Raw genomic sequence first — 16,066 nt, forward strand, 5'->3', positions numbered from 1 at the left:
GGGAAATCTAGTTCCCCAGTTGAGGGAATCAAGAACAAAGGGATATCATTTGACCTGGGCCTTTTGAGAGTGAACTCCGTAGTGGAAATCCAGAACACACTTTGGATATAAAGGGATACAGCCTTCAAGACTAAGGTTGATAGAGTATCGAGGTATCTGGAATTCAGATGGCAAAAATGAGTAACAGATGAGCCAGAAGAGGTTTCTTGAATAGTAAAATTATAAATTCTTTAATCTGAGTGTAGTTTATAAAACTGCAAGTTCCAAGTTCAAAATTTATTTATTAGTGTACAAGTAGGCTTACATTAACACTGCAGTGAAGTTACTGTGAAAATCCCCTAGTCGCCACGCTCCAGCGCCTGTTTGGGTACACGGAGGGAGAATTTAGCACGGCCAATGCACCTAACCAGTATGTCTTTTAGACTGTGGGAGGAAACCGGAGCACCTGGAGGAAACCCATGCAGACACTGGGAGAACATGCAGACTCCACACAGACAGTGACCCAAGCTAGGATTCTAACTTGGGTCCCTGGCATTGTGAGGCAGCGGTGCTAACCACTGTGCTACCCATGATAGCATGGCCAATGAACCTAACCAGCACGTCTTTCGGACTGTGGGAGGAAACCAAAGCACCCGGAGGAAACCCACGCAGACACGGGGAGAAGGTGCAAAATCCGCACAGGCAGTGACCCCAAGCTGGGAATTGAACCTGGGTCCTTGGCGCTGTGCCACCCCATACAATTGACAGACGCAGTGTTGCTCATTAATACAAGACTACATATTGTGATTAACAATGGGCAGCTATTTCAGCACCAACTGATTTTCAAAAGGACACCATTTTCATCTCTTTCATGTTCTCAAATATTATTTTTGAAGCACAATTGTGTTATTGTGACTGTCAGGCAGATAGTGGATAGGTTTAAAAAAAAATTAAACATTGCCCAAGTAAGCCTGTAAAAAAAAATAAATAAATAAAAATACTCCAGTATTATAATTCAAAGCACCTTTTATGTTTTGGAAAACAAGTCTGGCTGTAGCATCTCATTGCCCTTTGTTGTGACATAATTAGCTGACTTGGATCCGATATTTGTACGTGAAAAGCTCGCAGGAGATCTGCGTATGCTGTTTTGATGAGAATTATAATAATTCAATTAACAGGATTTGCCTCATCCACTTGAAGTGAGGTTCATGCTGTGAGGTACCAAAACCTTTATCTTCTGTTCCATGTTACGGTGAACAGTTTTGGCTAATTATCCCCATTTGATGTTTAATCCTTTCCCTTTTGGATGAATTAATTCTTGGATTCCTCTTTTTTTTTGTGGAGGAGTTTTACTTTGAAGAATCCTTTTTTTTTGTGTGTTCTTCTTTCAGCCCGTACCTTCAAAAGGCCGACCCATCTTTTCAAAGATAATTCCATGTGTCTCACTCTTTTTCTTTTTTTTTTAAATAGCACTGCTCTGTTCAGTTTGAATGGTTGGAAATCCTGTCGGAAATGAGGCGAGGGTTTGATGTGAAAATAGTACAGGGCGGCACAGTGGTTAGCACTGCTGCCTCACAGCGCCAGGGACCCGGGTTCAATTCCCGGCTTGGGTCACTGTCTGTGTGGAGTCTGCGCGTTCTCCCCGTGTCTGCGTGGGTTTCCTCCAGGTGCTCCGGTTTCTTCCCACAGTCCAAAGATGTGCGGGTAAGGTTGATTGGCCATGCTAAATTGCCCCTTAGTGTCAGGGGGACTTGCTAGGCTAAATACATGGGGATAGGTTCTGGGTGGGATTGTGGCTGGTGCAGACTCGATGGGCCAAATGGCCACCTCCTGCATTGTAGGGTTCTAATCTTTACAATACAGAAGGAGGCCATTTGGACTATCGAGTCTGGACTGGCTTACTGAAAGACCATTCTACCTAGTCCCACTCCCCTGCGTGTTCTTTTCAGATAACAATCCAAATCTGTTTTAAATACCTTTGATCAAACGTGCCTCCACTGCCCTCCTTGAAGTTTCCAATCATCCTCTGGGTGAAAATAGTTTTCCTCTCAACTTCTTTGTCCATTATTTTGAATCTGTGCCCTCTTGAGAGGGACTAATTTCTCACTACTTGCCCTGTCCTAACCCCCTCAGAGCCTCAAATACCTCAATCAAGTCTTCTCTGCCTTCTTTTCTCTCGGAGAAAGAGATCCATCTCTCCAATCTACCCTCGTAGCTACAGTTGTTAAATCCCTGGAATCATTCTTGTGAATATCCCCTCCAATGTCTTCACATCCTCCTTCAAGTATGGTGCCCAGAACTGGATGCAGTACACCAGATGAGGCATAACTAGTGCCTCAATGATCAATACAGCACAGGAACAGGCCCTTCGACCCGCCAAACATGGTTTCTATCCCACCTGTTCACATACATCATACACCTTGAACAAGTTCAACATGACCTCGTTACCCTTGTACTCAAATTCCCCTATTAGTCAAACCTAGGCTTTATTAACTTCTCTTAATATGCCCTGCCAACTTCAATGACTTGTGTACATAGTCCCTTTGTTCCTCCTTTTTTATTTTACATTGTGTCTCCACATCCTTCCTGCTAAAATTGAATGACCAAGTTGAACTTCATCTGCTCAACTGATCAGTATATCTACCCTTATTTCTGCTCCATTTACAGTTGACAATGCTTCCGATCTTATCTGCAAATTTTGAAATCGTGCCCTGCACACAGAATCGTAGAATCCCTACAGTGCAGAAGGAGGCCATTTGGCCCATCGAGCCTGCAACAACAATAATCCCACCCAGGCACTATCCCCGTAACCCCAAGTATTTACACTGCTAATCCCCCTGACACTAAAGGGAAATTTAGCATGGCCAATCAACCTAACCCGCACATCTTTGGACTGTGGGAGGAAACCCTCGCAGACATGGGGAGAACGTGAAAACTCCACACACTGACCCAGATCGGGAATCGAACCTTAGTCCCTGGCACTGAGGCAGCAGTGCTTACCACCTGATAGAAGTCTACAAGATTATGAGGGGCATGGACAGAGTGGATAGTCAGAAGCTTTTTCCTAGGGTGGAAGAGCCAATTACTAGGGGACAGAGATTTAAGGTGCGAAGGGCAAGGTTTAAAGGAGATGTGCGAGGCAAGTTTTTTTTTTTACAGAGGGTGGTGGGTGCCTGGAACTTGCTGCCGGGGGAGGTAATGGAAGCAGATATGATAGCAACTTTTAAGGGGCGTCTTGACAAATACATGAATAGGATGGGAATAGAGGGATATGGTCCCCGGAATGGTAGAGGGTTTTAGTTCACAGGGGCAGCATGGTCGGTGCAGGCTTGGAGGGCCGAAGGGCCTGTTCCGGTGCTGTAAATTTCTTTGTTCTTATTAAAACTAGACCAGATTTGTTTTTTCATGAAGGATAGCTATTAAAGATGGAATTTCTTTTTTTTTTCTTCAGATATTTACCACTCTCTCAGTCACTAAGCAGTCTGGACAGAGCGTCCAGCAATCCGGCTGCTGAGGTTAAATCCCTGCTGTTGCTACGGTTGCCATAATGGATCGCTTTGTCTCCTCGAATAACGCAGTCAGATCGATCGGGGCGGGGCAGGTGGGGAAATCCCCCATTGATCCCGTACTCCGACACTTCACTTCCTCACGTTTAACACCAGCGTTTTGAGGGAGGTCGGTCTGCTGTAGGGAGAGGCGAATGTGACCATTGGGTAACTAGTGCAGCGGCAGGGTTTTTAACCTGTCCACCGAAACGAGCTGCTGAGCTGCAGGAGGCATCGCCCTGATGCTTTCATGAAGTCCCGGCCTGGAACCATGTTCAAATGGAAGGCTGCGATGGAAAAAAACTGCAAGCACAGTCCAGCAAATTCCAGACGTCAAGGGCTTCCACTATCACTGGAGAACTCACTCACACAACCGGTCAAAATGAGAAGAGAACTTTTTTTATGATTCCATTTTGGGTTTTTCCACCAGAGTGTTTCCTCTATTCTTTCACCGTCTGTTCACTTCCTTGAGGTTTGCGTGTGCGATTTATTTTTTGCATATTGTGTTTAATATTAAAGTGAAATATATTTTTTCTGCTTCTCTTTAAACTTTGCATTTGGTGCAAGGGGGGCTGAAATTTGTCTTGGGGAGGGGGGAAATTAGTTGGCCTGGTTCGTGCCCCCCTCTCAGTTGGGTTCATGCAGTTCCCCCCCACCCCCTCAGTTGGGCTGAGGTGAGTGTGCAACAAGTTATCAATTCACAATCCGCTGTAACACTCACTCCATCTCCAATAACTTCAGACATTGGGCATTAAGACTTCTTGGCGAGATGGGTCATTCCTAAAGACATCACTTCCCTGAGACATTCCTGCTATCGTTGGAATCTAGGGTGAAGATTCTTGCAATGCTGTTCCCTGTTTGTAGACTTTTTTAAACATACCAGACTCCTGTTGCTTTTTATTTTCACTGGAATAAAAATTGCATAAGTTCATATTCCAGCAAACCCCTGCTTTCTAAAATAAGATGATGGGTTCTACAGGGCTGAGTTGGAAGATTGAGATTGGTGCTGCTTTGGGTGTTGTGCAAGTAATAGATTTTGTTCACGCACTGCTAAAGTGTAAATCTCGAACAAACTCTGTGAATCTGGTATCACTCCTTTGCCCTAGGATTCTTCAGGCTTTGGCCTTTAAACAGCAACTTTTATGATGTGATGATAGAAAACTGCTTTGCTCCAATGCTGCTGTTGGCATGGGCTCTGACTTGAGGTCTCAGGTTTTAATTCCTCAGTCATGGGGTGAAAAAAGCTTGGAGCAAAGAGAGATTCTGTGGCCATTGAGTACAATTGCAACCTAGGTTCCGTTTCATCCCAAACTGTCTTATCACAACTTATGGGGGAACTCTTAAGAAAAGTTGAACCCTACCCATTAATGTTCCTAACTCATGCACTGGACAAGCCTTTGGATTTTTGCAGTCATCACAGTTTCAAGCATTGGAGTAGTCTTAATACTGGTGTTTAACTGTTCTAGAAGTGCACAAATCTGTCAACCAATGTATGTTGTGTAAGGGAGTACAGGTTACACCTTGAGAAAGGAACATTGACCTTATTGTAGTAACTTGAGCCCATCTGCAGCATTCAAGTCTACAAGAATTTTAACCCTCCGATGGTGATGAATTAATACTGTATTTATACAAAATTTGCCAGTAGAAGTGTTAAATTATTCAAATGTCAACAGCTGTATTTTTGAAAGAGTGATTGACTTTGTCCACCATTTTTCACAAAGAAATTGTATCCAATTCTTTTGCTTCATTGGCTTTGATTTTACATCTGTCTCTGTGTTCCATATTCATGCATATAATTTATAAATGTTCCTGATGTGCTGTTTGAAAGAATGGACATGATCCTGCATATTAAAAAAAATCTCATGCTGTAAACTTGTACTGTGTTTTATTGTGAATGAGACACTGGAAACTACGACCATTGCCTTCGCTGGAATGGTAAACCACTGACAGGTGAAGGATACAGTGGACACCTGACATTGAACCTACAGCCTCTCTTTTCCTTTTTTTGGTCATTATCACAGGCCACCGTTTTAAGATTAAGACATGGCAGCCATTCGGCCCATCAAGTCTGCTCTGCCATTCATTCATTGAGGTCCAAACTGACCTGATGGGATATTTCTCAACTTTCCCACCTTATCCCCAAAACCCTTGATTTCCCTTGCTGACTTCCATCTCGGCCTTGAATATGCCTAACATCCCAGTCTCTGCGGTAAAGAATTCCACAGATTCACTACCCTCGGAAGAAGAAATTACATCACGGTTTGCTTCCTCAGACAAGTTGCAGTAGTAACTGCAATCCTCCATGTGTGAAACACAGCAAGGTATTTCTGGGAGAGTGGCACATCTCACCCCCCCCCCCCCCCCCCCCCTCACCACCGCTAGACTTCTGAATTCTTCCCAGAATTTTCTGTTGTTCCAGATTTCCATCTGCATTATTTTGGCTTTATTATACAGGATTTAAATATCTGGGGTCGGAGCATAAGTATCTCCATTTATCTTGAGTGTAAGAAGGGTATTTAACCTGTGGGTGAGTCTGGGCCTCAGGAGAGGCTGTGGTCAGAGGGTCTTCCAGCACACAAGCTATTGGGGCCCATCATGCCTGTGCTAGCGCTTTGGAAGAACTATCCGATTAGTCTCGCTTGGGGCCCCAGGGTACAATTTGATTAAGGCAAATCGTAAATGGATTGAGCGTAAAACACACGAATGCCCACAGGAACACAGTTCCTCATTCTATCTGCAATGGGCTTGGAATCCAATAGTTTGATTTATTGTCACATGTATTAGTATACAATGAAAAGTATTGTTTCTTACGTGCTATACAGACAAGGTATAGGGTACACAGAAGGAGAGGAGAGAGTGCAGAATGTAGTGTTACAGTCATAGCTAGGGTGTAGAGAAAGATCGACGTAGTGTGAGGTAGATCCATTCAAAAGTCTGATGGCAGCAGAGAAGAAGCTGTTCTTGAGTCGGTTGGTACGTGATCTCAGACTTTTGTATCTTTTTCCCGACACACTAAAGTGTAAGACGGTATGTCCCTGAGTGCATTCTTGTCTGAACACATGTCCGATAATAAGCAATAATCTCAAGGGGCAGGACAGAGCGGATCCCCAAGACTGTATAAATTGTAAATAGTGATGCTTGTGTTGGCTCACAAACTTTGGGCAACTGTGTGTACTGAGAGCACGGGATCTAGCGATATTTAATGCCTTTTTTTAATATTCATTCGTGGGACATGGGTGTCACTGGCTGGCCAGCATTTATTGCCCATCCCTAGTTGCCTGAGGGCAGTTGAGAGTCGACCACATTGCTGTGGCTCTGGAGTCACATGTCGGCCAGACCAGGTAATGCCCCTAAAGGACATGAGTGAACCAGATGGGTTTTTCCGACAATGGTTTCATGGTCATCAGCAGATTCTTAATTTCAGATATTTTTTACTGAATTCAAATTCCACCATCTGCTGTGGCGGGATTCGAACCCAGGTCCCCAGAACATTCGCAGAGTAAGTGGAATAAATAATAGAATTAAATGTGAATCACTTTCTGAAAAATGAGATTTACTTCCCCTTCTATTGTTCCCTCTCTCTTGAGTTAGTAAGACCTTGGACCGAGCACTGAGATCAGTGAGTGAGGGTCCGTACTGAGGGTCAACACCGGGTGAGCGAGGGTCAGACTGAGATCAGTGAGTGAGAGTCCGCATTAGGATCAGTGAGTGAGAGTACATAGTGAGGGTCCGCTCTCAGGTGAGTGATTGATTTTATTATTGTCACATGTATTGGGATACTCTTGAGATGTTAGACAAAAGCATACTGTTCATAGAGTACATAGGGGAGAGGGTGCAGGATATAGTGTTACAGTTACAGATAGGTTGAAGAGAAAGATCAGGAATTTTCCTGGCCGGCCTGCCATGGGAGTCGTGGAATCCCAACCCAGCTTAATGTCTGATAGGACCATTCAAAAGTGTAATGGCAGCAGGGAAGAAGCTGTTCTTTCTTTAAAGTTTATTTATTAGTGTCACAAGTAGGCTTACATTGACACTGCAATGAAGTTGCTGTGAAAATCCCCTAGGCGCCTGTTTGAGTACACTGAGGGAGAATTTTGCACAGCCAATGCACCTAACCAACATGTTTTTCGGACTGTGGGAGGAAATCAGAGCACCCGGAGGACACCCATGCAGAGACTGGGAGAACGTGCAGACTCCACACAAAGTGACCCAAGCCAGGAATTGAACCTGAGTCCCTAGTGCTGTGAGGCAGCAGTGCTAACCACTGTGCCACCATGCCACTCGAGAGTCAGTTGGTACGTGATTGCAGACTTTTGTGTCCTTTTCCTGACAGAAGAACGTGGAAGAGAGTTAGTCCGAGGTACGTTGTGTCCTCGATTAAGCTGTCTGCTTTCGAGGCAGCGGGAAGTGTAGACGGAGTCAATGGATGGGAGGCTGCTTTGTGCGATGGACTGGGCTATGTTTACAACCCTTTATAATTTCTTGCAGTTTTAGAGCAGGAGCCAAACCAAACTGTGATACCTCGGAAAAGGGTGCTTTCTAAGATCCATCTGTAGAAATTGTTGAGAGTTGTAGTGGACATGTCAAATTAGCCTCCTGAGAAACTAGAGGTGTTGGTGGGTTTTCTTAACTATAGCGTCGGTGTGGGGGGACCGGAACAGGTTGAAACCAGAAGCTCTTGATGATTTCCGACACTGGTGTGAGTGAGTGAGGGTCATCAGTTCTGTTGCCAGACATATTAATATTTCACATTATTAGATTTTCTGTGCTGGGAAATGGAAAATGAACCAACTATCATGGGAAGTGCAACATTTTCAAGAAATATGAGCTATATTGAAGAATTTCAGTCTATTAATATAGAAATATATCTCAAAGTGCTATCCATGTTAAAGCTTTCACATTTATTCCAAAATGAAGTCAATTTCCTTGGTGAATATAAATATGCAGTTAGTGCCAACATGAATATTAACTGGCCAACATTAATAAAAGTTATTTATTAGACATCCGTTGATTCTGGAATAGAAATTGGGCTTCAGTAATGAATATTAATAAATGAATAATTGCACAAAAAGTTATCTAAAGCAATAGAAAGGCTTAATTGGCTTATTTGTGTAACTGAATTGGCCTCAATTAAAAAAAACATTCAATGCAATAGAATGGAAAATGCCATGAATCTGTTTAATAAATTAACATGTTAAAATTGGACATCTTTTTGATGTCCTTATTATTCTATATTTTGTCAAAGTAAAATATTCAACCCCTTAACCCCAAAACAGGACCAAAGATATGAACATTATCATTGCAAATTAAGTGTCACATTATGTTGAGTTTCGTACGCTCAATGGCTTTATTCTACCCGGCCACAGAAGTGTGAGTTAAAAAATAAGGAACTGCCTCCTTCGAAAATGCTTTCATTGGTGAGACTATGGTAAACAAAATTTGCAAGCTAATACCCTGTACACAATCCCCCTGACCTTGTTGCTGCCATCTCTCTCACACAGGATATTCAAGAACCCCATTAAGGGGTTCAAATCAGGGCAACAATGAGGCTAACTAAGCTCTCTCTCTTTGCTTGCCCCACTTTTTTTTACTTCATTCATGGGACATGGGTGTCACTGGCTGGCCAGCATTTATTAGATGCTATGACAGCGGATGAATGAACACCGCTTGGCAATCACCAGGCAAGACTGTTCTTTTCCTGTGGGGGAGCACTTCAGCGGTCACGGGCATTCAGCCTCTGATCTTCAGGTAAGCGTTCTCCAAGATGGCCTTCACGACACACGACAGCGCCGAGTCGCTGAGCAGAAACTGATAGCCAAGTTCCGCACACATGAGGACGGCCTCAACCGGGATCTTGGGTTCATGTCACACTATCGGTAACCCCCACAGTTTGCCTGGACCTGCAGAATCTCACTGGCTGTCCTGTCTGGCGACAATACACATTTCTTTAACCTGTGCCTAATGCTCTCTCCACTCACATTGTCTGTATCTTTAAGACTTGATTAACTGTAAAGATTCGCATTCTAATCAGTATTCTGTACCTTGAGTTTGTGTCTCTGTATGCCTTGTTTATGAGCAGATATCCACTCCATCTGACGAAGGAGCAGCGCTCCGAAAGCTAATGACATTTGCTACCAAATAAACCTGTTGGACTTTAACCTGGTGTTGTTAAAACTCTTACAGCATTTATTGCCCATCCCTAGTTGCCCCTGAGAAGGAGCTGCCTTCTTGAATCTCTGCAGTCCACATGCTGTGAGTTGACCCACAATGCCATTAGGGAGGGAATTCCAAGATTTTGACCCAGTGACTGCAAAGGAACGGCGATATATTTCCAAGTCAGGATGGTGAGTGGCTTGGAGGGGAACTTGCAGGTGGTGGTGTGTCCATGTATCTGCTGCCCTTGTCCTTCTAGATGGAAGTGTTTGGAATGTGCTATCTAAGGAGCTTTGGTGAATTGCTACAGTGTATCTTGTAGATAGTACACACTGCTGCTACTGAGTGTCGGTGGTGGAGAGAGTGGATGTTTGTAGATGTGGTGCCAGCGGGCTACTTTGTCCTGGATGGTGTCAAGCTTCTTGAGTGTTGTTGGAGCTGCACCCATCCAGGCAAGTTGGGAGTATTCCATCACACTCCTGACTTGTGCCTTGTAGATGGTGGATAGGCTTTGGGGAGTCAGGAGGTGAGTTACTCGCCGCAGTATTTCTAGCCTCTGACCTGCTCTTGTAGCCACTGTATTTATGTGGTGAGTCCAGTTGAGTTTCTGGTCAATGTAACCCCAAGGATGTTTACAGTGGGGAAATGCAGTGATGGTTACACCATCACTTGCCTGGGAGTTACCACTGACCAGAAGCTGAACTGGACCAGACAAATAAATACTGTGGCTACAAGAGCAGGTCAGAGGCTGGGAATCCTGTGGCGAGTAACTCACCTCCTGACTCCCCAAAGCCTGTCCACCATTTAGAAGTCAGGAGTGTGATGGAATACTCTCCAATTGCCCGGATGTGTGTAGCTCCAACAACACTCAAGAAACTTGACACCATCCAGGACAAAGTAACCTGGCCTCATTCAGCGTGTTAAACGCTCACTCCCTCCGCCACCAATGCACAGTGGCAGCAGTGTGTACCAGCGACAAGATGTACTGTAGCAACTCATCAAGGCTCCTTTGACAGCACCTTCCAAAACCTGTCAGCCTCCACCACCTGGAGGGATAAGGGCAGCAGATGCAGGGGAACACCACCGCCTGAATGTTCCCTTCCAAGCCACACACCATTGTGACTTGGAACTGTATCACTGTTCCATCACTGTTGCTGGGTGAAAATCCTGGAACTTCCGAGCAGCACCGAGATTGGATTAGATTTAAGAAAGTACTGATCAGCATTTCTCAAGGACAATCCGGGATGGGCAATAAATGCTGGCCTTGCCAGCGATGCCCACACTTTCAGAACAAATTTTTTAAAAACTTCACTGTATAGATACGAAAGGCTAGCCTTAAGTATCCAGCCCCATGTATGTTAATGCATGTGACAATAATAAATCAAATCAAATCAATGTTTGGAAACATTGGGCCTCACCTTTGCAGAATGGTGTACAGTTCAGGGCACCGCATTTCCAGAGAGATGTCAGGGCATTAGAAAGCGTCCAAAAATGATTTACACGAATGAATCATGGGATCAGGAAGTTCAGGTATGTGGATAGACTGGAGAAATTGGGGCTGTTCATCTTAGGGAGGAGAAATATAAAAACATAGAAACTAGAAGCGTGCGGAGGCTATTTGGCCCTTTGAGCCTGCTACGCCATTCATTTTGATCATGGCTGATCATCAAATTCAATATCCTGATCCCCCCCTTCCCCCCCATATCCCTTGATCCCTTTAGCCCCAAGAGCGATATCTAATTTTTTCTTGAAATCACACGTTTTGGTCTCAACTACTTTCTGTGGTAGTGAATTTCACACATTCACCACCCTCTGGGTCCAAGTGCAGGTCAGTGGGACTAGGCATAAAATGGTTCGGCACAGACAAGAAGGGCCAAAAGGCCTGTTTCTGAGCTGTAATTTTCTTTGGTTCTCTGGGTGAAGAAATTTCTCCTCACCTCAGTTCTAAAAGGTTTACCCCCTTTCCTCAAACTGTGACCCCTAGTTCTGGACTCCCCCACCATTGGGAACATTCTTTCTGAATCTACCTTGTCTAACCCTGTTAGAATTTTATAAGTCTCAATCTTCTAAACCTCAATGAAGATAATCCTAACCGAATGAGTCTGCCCTCACATGACAGACCTGCCATCCCAGGAATCAGCCTGGTAAACCTTCACTGCACTCCCTCTCTGGAATGCACTGTCTGAGAGTGTGGTGGAGACAGATTCACACAGCGAGTGGTTAGGATCTGGAATGCACTGTCTGAGAGTGTGGTGGAGACAGATTCGCACAGTGAGTGGTTAGGATCTGGAATGCACTGTCTGAGAGTGTGGCGGAGACAGATTCACACAGCGAGTGGTTAGGATCTGGAATGCACTGTCTGAGAGTGTGGTGGAGACAGATTCACACTGCGAGTGGTTAGGATCTGGAATGCACTGTCTGAGAGTGTGGTGGAGATAGATTCACACAGCGAGTGGTTAGGATCTGAAATGCACTGTCTGAGAGTGTGGTGGAGACAGATTTATACATTGAGTGTGAGTCTCAGTAGCAGAGGTAAATGTGCTTGCACTGATAAATATTCAACATCCCTGAGAGGTGATTGTAAGCAATTAATTTCAATGCGTCATGAACAACCTTGCTTAAGTTCCCAGGTTTTTGTTTAAAGTTTATTTATTAGTGTCACAAGTAGACTTACATTAACACTGCAATGAAATTATTGCGAAAATTCCCCCTAGTAGCCACACTCTTGTGCCTGTTCGGGTACACTGAGGAAGAATTTAGCATGGCCAATGCACCTAACCAGTATGCCTTTTGGACCGTGTGAGGAAACCGGAGCACCCGGAGGAAACCCACGCAGACACGGGGAGACTCTGCACAGACAGTGACCCAAGCCGAGAATCGAACCCGGGGGCCCTGACGTTGTGAGGCAGCAGTGCTAACCACTGTGCCACCGTGCCCCCCTTGTAAGGAACACATATTTTTCAGCTTCAAAATCACTGTGTGGTAATTGCGCCTTTAAAACAAAAGCTCTTGAGAAAGTGCCAGGAAAGTAGAGTGGGTTTAATTTAGTGTTTTTGTGTAAGAGAGGGTAAAACTCTAATTAGATTAATTATAACCGAGGCGTTAGGAGTTTTGGTTTCAGTTCAACCTGTGTTTCTATCGTGGTGCGAGGTCTACGACGTATAAACTAAACAATCTTGGAGGAGGGAGAGTGCCATGTTGCTAAGCAACCAGTGGCACTTTTAGGGAAAAGGCCTTTTTTGAGTTGAGTTTTAACTGGAAGCAAGTGCCAGAAATCTCAAGAGCAGCTGAAAGGAGAATTAGAAAACCTGGAGGCAGATCCTTGTTAAAATGATGGAGGGGAAGCTTTGTTTGAAAGGATAGTTGGAAAACCCGGAGGTGGATCCTTTATGCAAATAGCTGATGGAAAACATTGTTTGAAAGAAGATTTTAAAGCACGTCTTTTTGAGAGTGGAGTTTGGAAGCACTCACGTGACAACCGTCAGGGGAGAATTTGAGGAGAAGTGCATGGAAGATCGATTGAGTGGCATTGCCCATTTAGTTTTAGAGTGGGATGTTATTCTTGAAATCTGTGTAGATTTGTGGAGAAAAGGGAGAGTGGAGGAATATTGTATTATAATCAAACTTTTTTTGTTTAGTAGGTGTCTTATTCTTGTTAAAAACTAGTTAGCAAAGGGCATCAGGATTCAAAACGTCAGCTCTTTTCTCTCCTTACAGAGGCTGCCAGACCTGCTGAGATTTTCCAGCATTTTCTCTTTTGGTGACAGCCCTGTGACTCTGTTCCTCCACATTTTTTAATAAACAAAGTACAATGTTACTGTCTTCTGAGCTGTGTTTCCATTCTGGGACCTTCCTGTCCAGGAGTAACACCTACAGGGATTGGCACAAAAGTGTCATTAACGCATTCATGCTCCAAACCAAAAGTTGTATTTGGTAGTGCCAATCTGGCAGTCCTGGCCTGGCAGTGCCAACCTGTGCCAGCCAGGAAGTGCCAACTTGTGCCGGGGCAGTGCCATTGGTGAGTCCTCTGGGGAGCCCAGCTGGGGAGGGGGTTTCCATTATGTGTGGTGGAGGGGTTAGAGCTCCGAGGCCTTTGAAGGGAGGGAGAATACATGGCAGTGATGGGGGTGGGGGAGTAGCGGCTCCCGTGGTGCTTGTAGTGAGTGGGAGAGTCCTGATGATTGTGTCAGCAGGGTGGGGGAGGGGGGCGACCCCCTAATAATTGTGCTGGGGGGGTGGGGGGGTGCTCCTGATACCTTCGTGGTGGGGCGGGGGAAGGTCGGGAAGGACGTTGGGGGAGTTATTCCTCAGTGCTGATCGGGGGTGCCCTTTAAAGATGGCGTTCTGATCTCTGCGGGCCTTGCTGCCTCTATCGGGCCCCCTCCCCACAATACAGACGGCGTAAACCCTGCCCTCCATAGCCACCCCCCCCCCCCCCCCCCCACCCCCCACCCCCACCAATTGTCTTTGTCAGAGTGGCTCACAATCTGGTCTGAAAACTCGGCAGTGAATCTGGGGAGACACATGTTGGTTTTCAGTCAGAGCTTGACACTCTGACTGGACATTATGGAGAAATTCTGCTCTGTTCAAGACTGTAATAAACTACAAGGGGTTGTGAACGACGCCCAGTCCATCAGTCTAACCAGCCTCCCATCCACTGACTCTGTCTACACTTCCCGCTGCCTCGGAAAAGCAGGCAGCGTAGTTAAAGACCCCACGCACCCCGGACATTCTCTCTTCCACCTTCTTCCGTCGGGAAAAAGTTACAAAAGTCTGAGGTCACGTACCAACCGACTCAAGAACAGCTCCTTCCCTGCTGCTGCTGTCAGACCTTTGAATGGACCTACCTCGCATTAAGTTGATCTTTCTCTACACCCTAGCTATGACTGTAACACTACATTCTGCACCCTCTCCTTTCCTTCTCTATGAACGGTATGCTTTGTCTGTATAGCGCACAAGAAACAATACTTTTCACTGTACGTTAATACATGTGACAATAATAAATCAAATCAAAAAAGAGATCATACTGCTACGTTCTCACCTCGAAAAGTAAAGAATTTTCAGTACAGCTTTGGATTTTAGACGGGGTTGTAATTGCAAGCATTTTCTGTCTTCCAGTAACTCCGAGTAATAAATGCTCAAGTATTGAATTCCACAGTTGCTTAGAAAGTTTAAGATCTCCACGGCTGATTTAGGAATGATTTGTTTCCACGAAAGGAAGTCAATGTCTGGGTTTGTTCGGAGCGTGATGTATCAATTATCTTTGCAGCATCAACTACTGTGAGCCTGGACTTCACAGCTCCACAGAGTGCAGTGAACTGTTAGATAGATAGATAGATAGATAGATAATCTATCTATCAGTGTCTGTCTGTCTGTCTGTCTATCTATCGTCACAAGTATTAACATTAACACTGCAATTAAGTTACTGTGAAAATCCCCCAGTCGCCACACTCTGGCACCTGTTCGGGTTACACTGAAGGAGAATTTAGCACGGCCAATGCACCCTAACCAGCGCGTCTTTCAGACTGTGGGAGGAAACTGGAGCACCCGGAGGAAACCCACGCAGACACGGGGAGAACGTGCAGACTCCGCACAGACAGTGAGCTGAGCTGGGAATCGAACCCGGGTCCCTGCGTCATTCACAACAACCTGAGGGCAGCAACAGGCAGCGATTACTCTCGACAGATTCACTAATGCTTTCCTTTTGACTGCACTGCTGTGACTTTTTTTTTCTCTTTTATTAATGGGCAGTTACGCCAATCTAATTGGGGGGGAAATTGGTGGGAATTGGGCCTGTAGTTTCAGGTGTGAATGAAGCTGAAAGCGCAACAGTTTGGCAAAAAGGCGTCCCACTTACACACAATTAGTACCATTGGTGGGATCCATTTTCATTTGGTGCTCATACACGTACATATGAACGTGATTGTGTGCGAGCGTCTGTGACTGGGTGAGGACTGTGAGCGTGCATATGTATGTTTGTGTGAGCATGTGTGTTTGAGCATGTGTGTTTGAGCATGCGAGTGTATTTTTGTGCATATGTGAATGTGTTAGCATGTGTGTCTTTGTGGATGTGTGTGTGTGTGTATGTATGTGTGTGCATGTGACCACGTGTGTATTTGGGATAGGTATATATGAGTGTGGGCATGTGTGTCTTTGTGCATGTGTATATGTGAACCTGTGTGAGTGTAGGTGTGTTTATGCACGAGTATGTGTGAATATAAGTGTGAATGTGTCTGTGAGTGTGAGCGTACGTGCATATTTGCTTGTGTGTGAGTACGTATAAATGTGTGGGTGCGTATGAATGTGCATGTGTGCATGTCATTAGTATGTTAATTGTATTGTTAAGGATATGGAGGTGTGTTGATGTGTGAGTGTATATGCATGAGTGA

The 16,066-nt window shown here is 44.9% G+C and overlaps 2 protein-coding genes across 6 annotated transcripts in view; both read left to right on the forward strand.

Annotated features, from left to right (window-relative positions):
* The window catches only part of LOC144498482 (thioredoxin reductase 1, cytoplasmic-like), a 37,350-nt gene extending 31,957 nt beyond the window's left edge, over positions 1–5,393 (forward strand). For 4 of the 5 annotated variants that reach the window (XM_078219666.1, XM_078219667.1, XM_078219668.1 and 1 more), the window contains exon 14: positions 3,431–5,393. In XM_078219666.1, the coding sequence (XP_078075792.1) occupies positions 3,431–3,493 (63 nt within the window). In that variant the 3' untranslated portion in view covers positions 3,494–5,393. The remainder of the gene's footprint in view (positions 1–3,430) is intronic. The other variant, XM_078219670.1, reaches the window with a different exon arrangement.
* Positions 1–16,066, forward strand: part of LOC144498487 (host cell factor 1-like) — a 467,986-nt gene that overhangs the window by 187,045 nt on the left and 264,875 nt on the right. The window lies entirely within an intron of this gene.

This window comes from Mustelus asterias, chromosome 9 (genome assembly GCF_964213995.1).
Source record: "Mustelus asterias chromosome 9, sMusAst1.hap1.1, whole genome shotgun sequence".
Classification (NCBI taxonomy): Eukaryota; Metazoa; Chordata; class Chondrichthyes; order Carcharhiniformes; family Triakidae; genus Mustelus; species Mustelus asterias.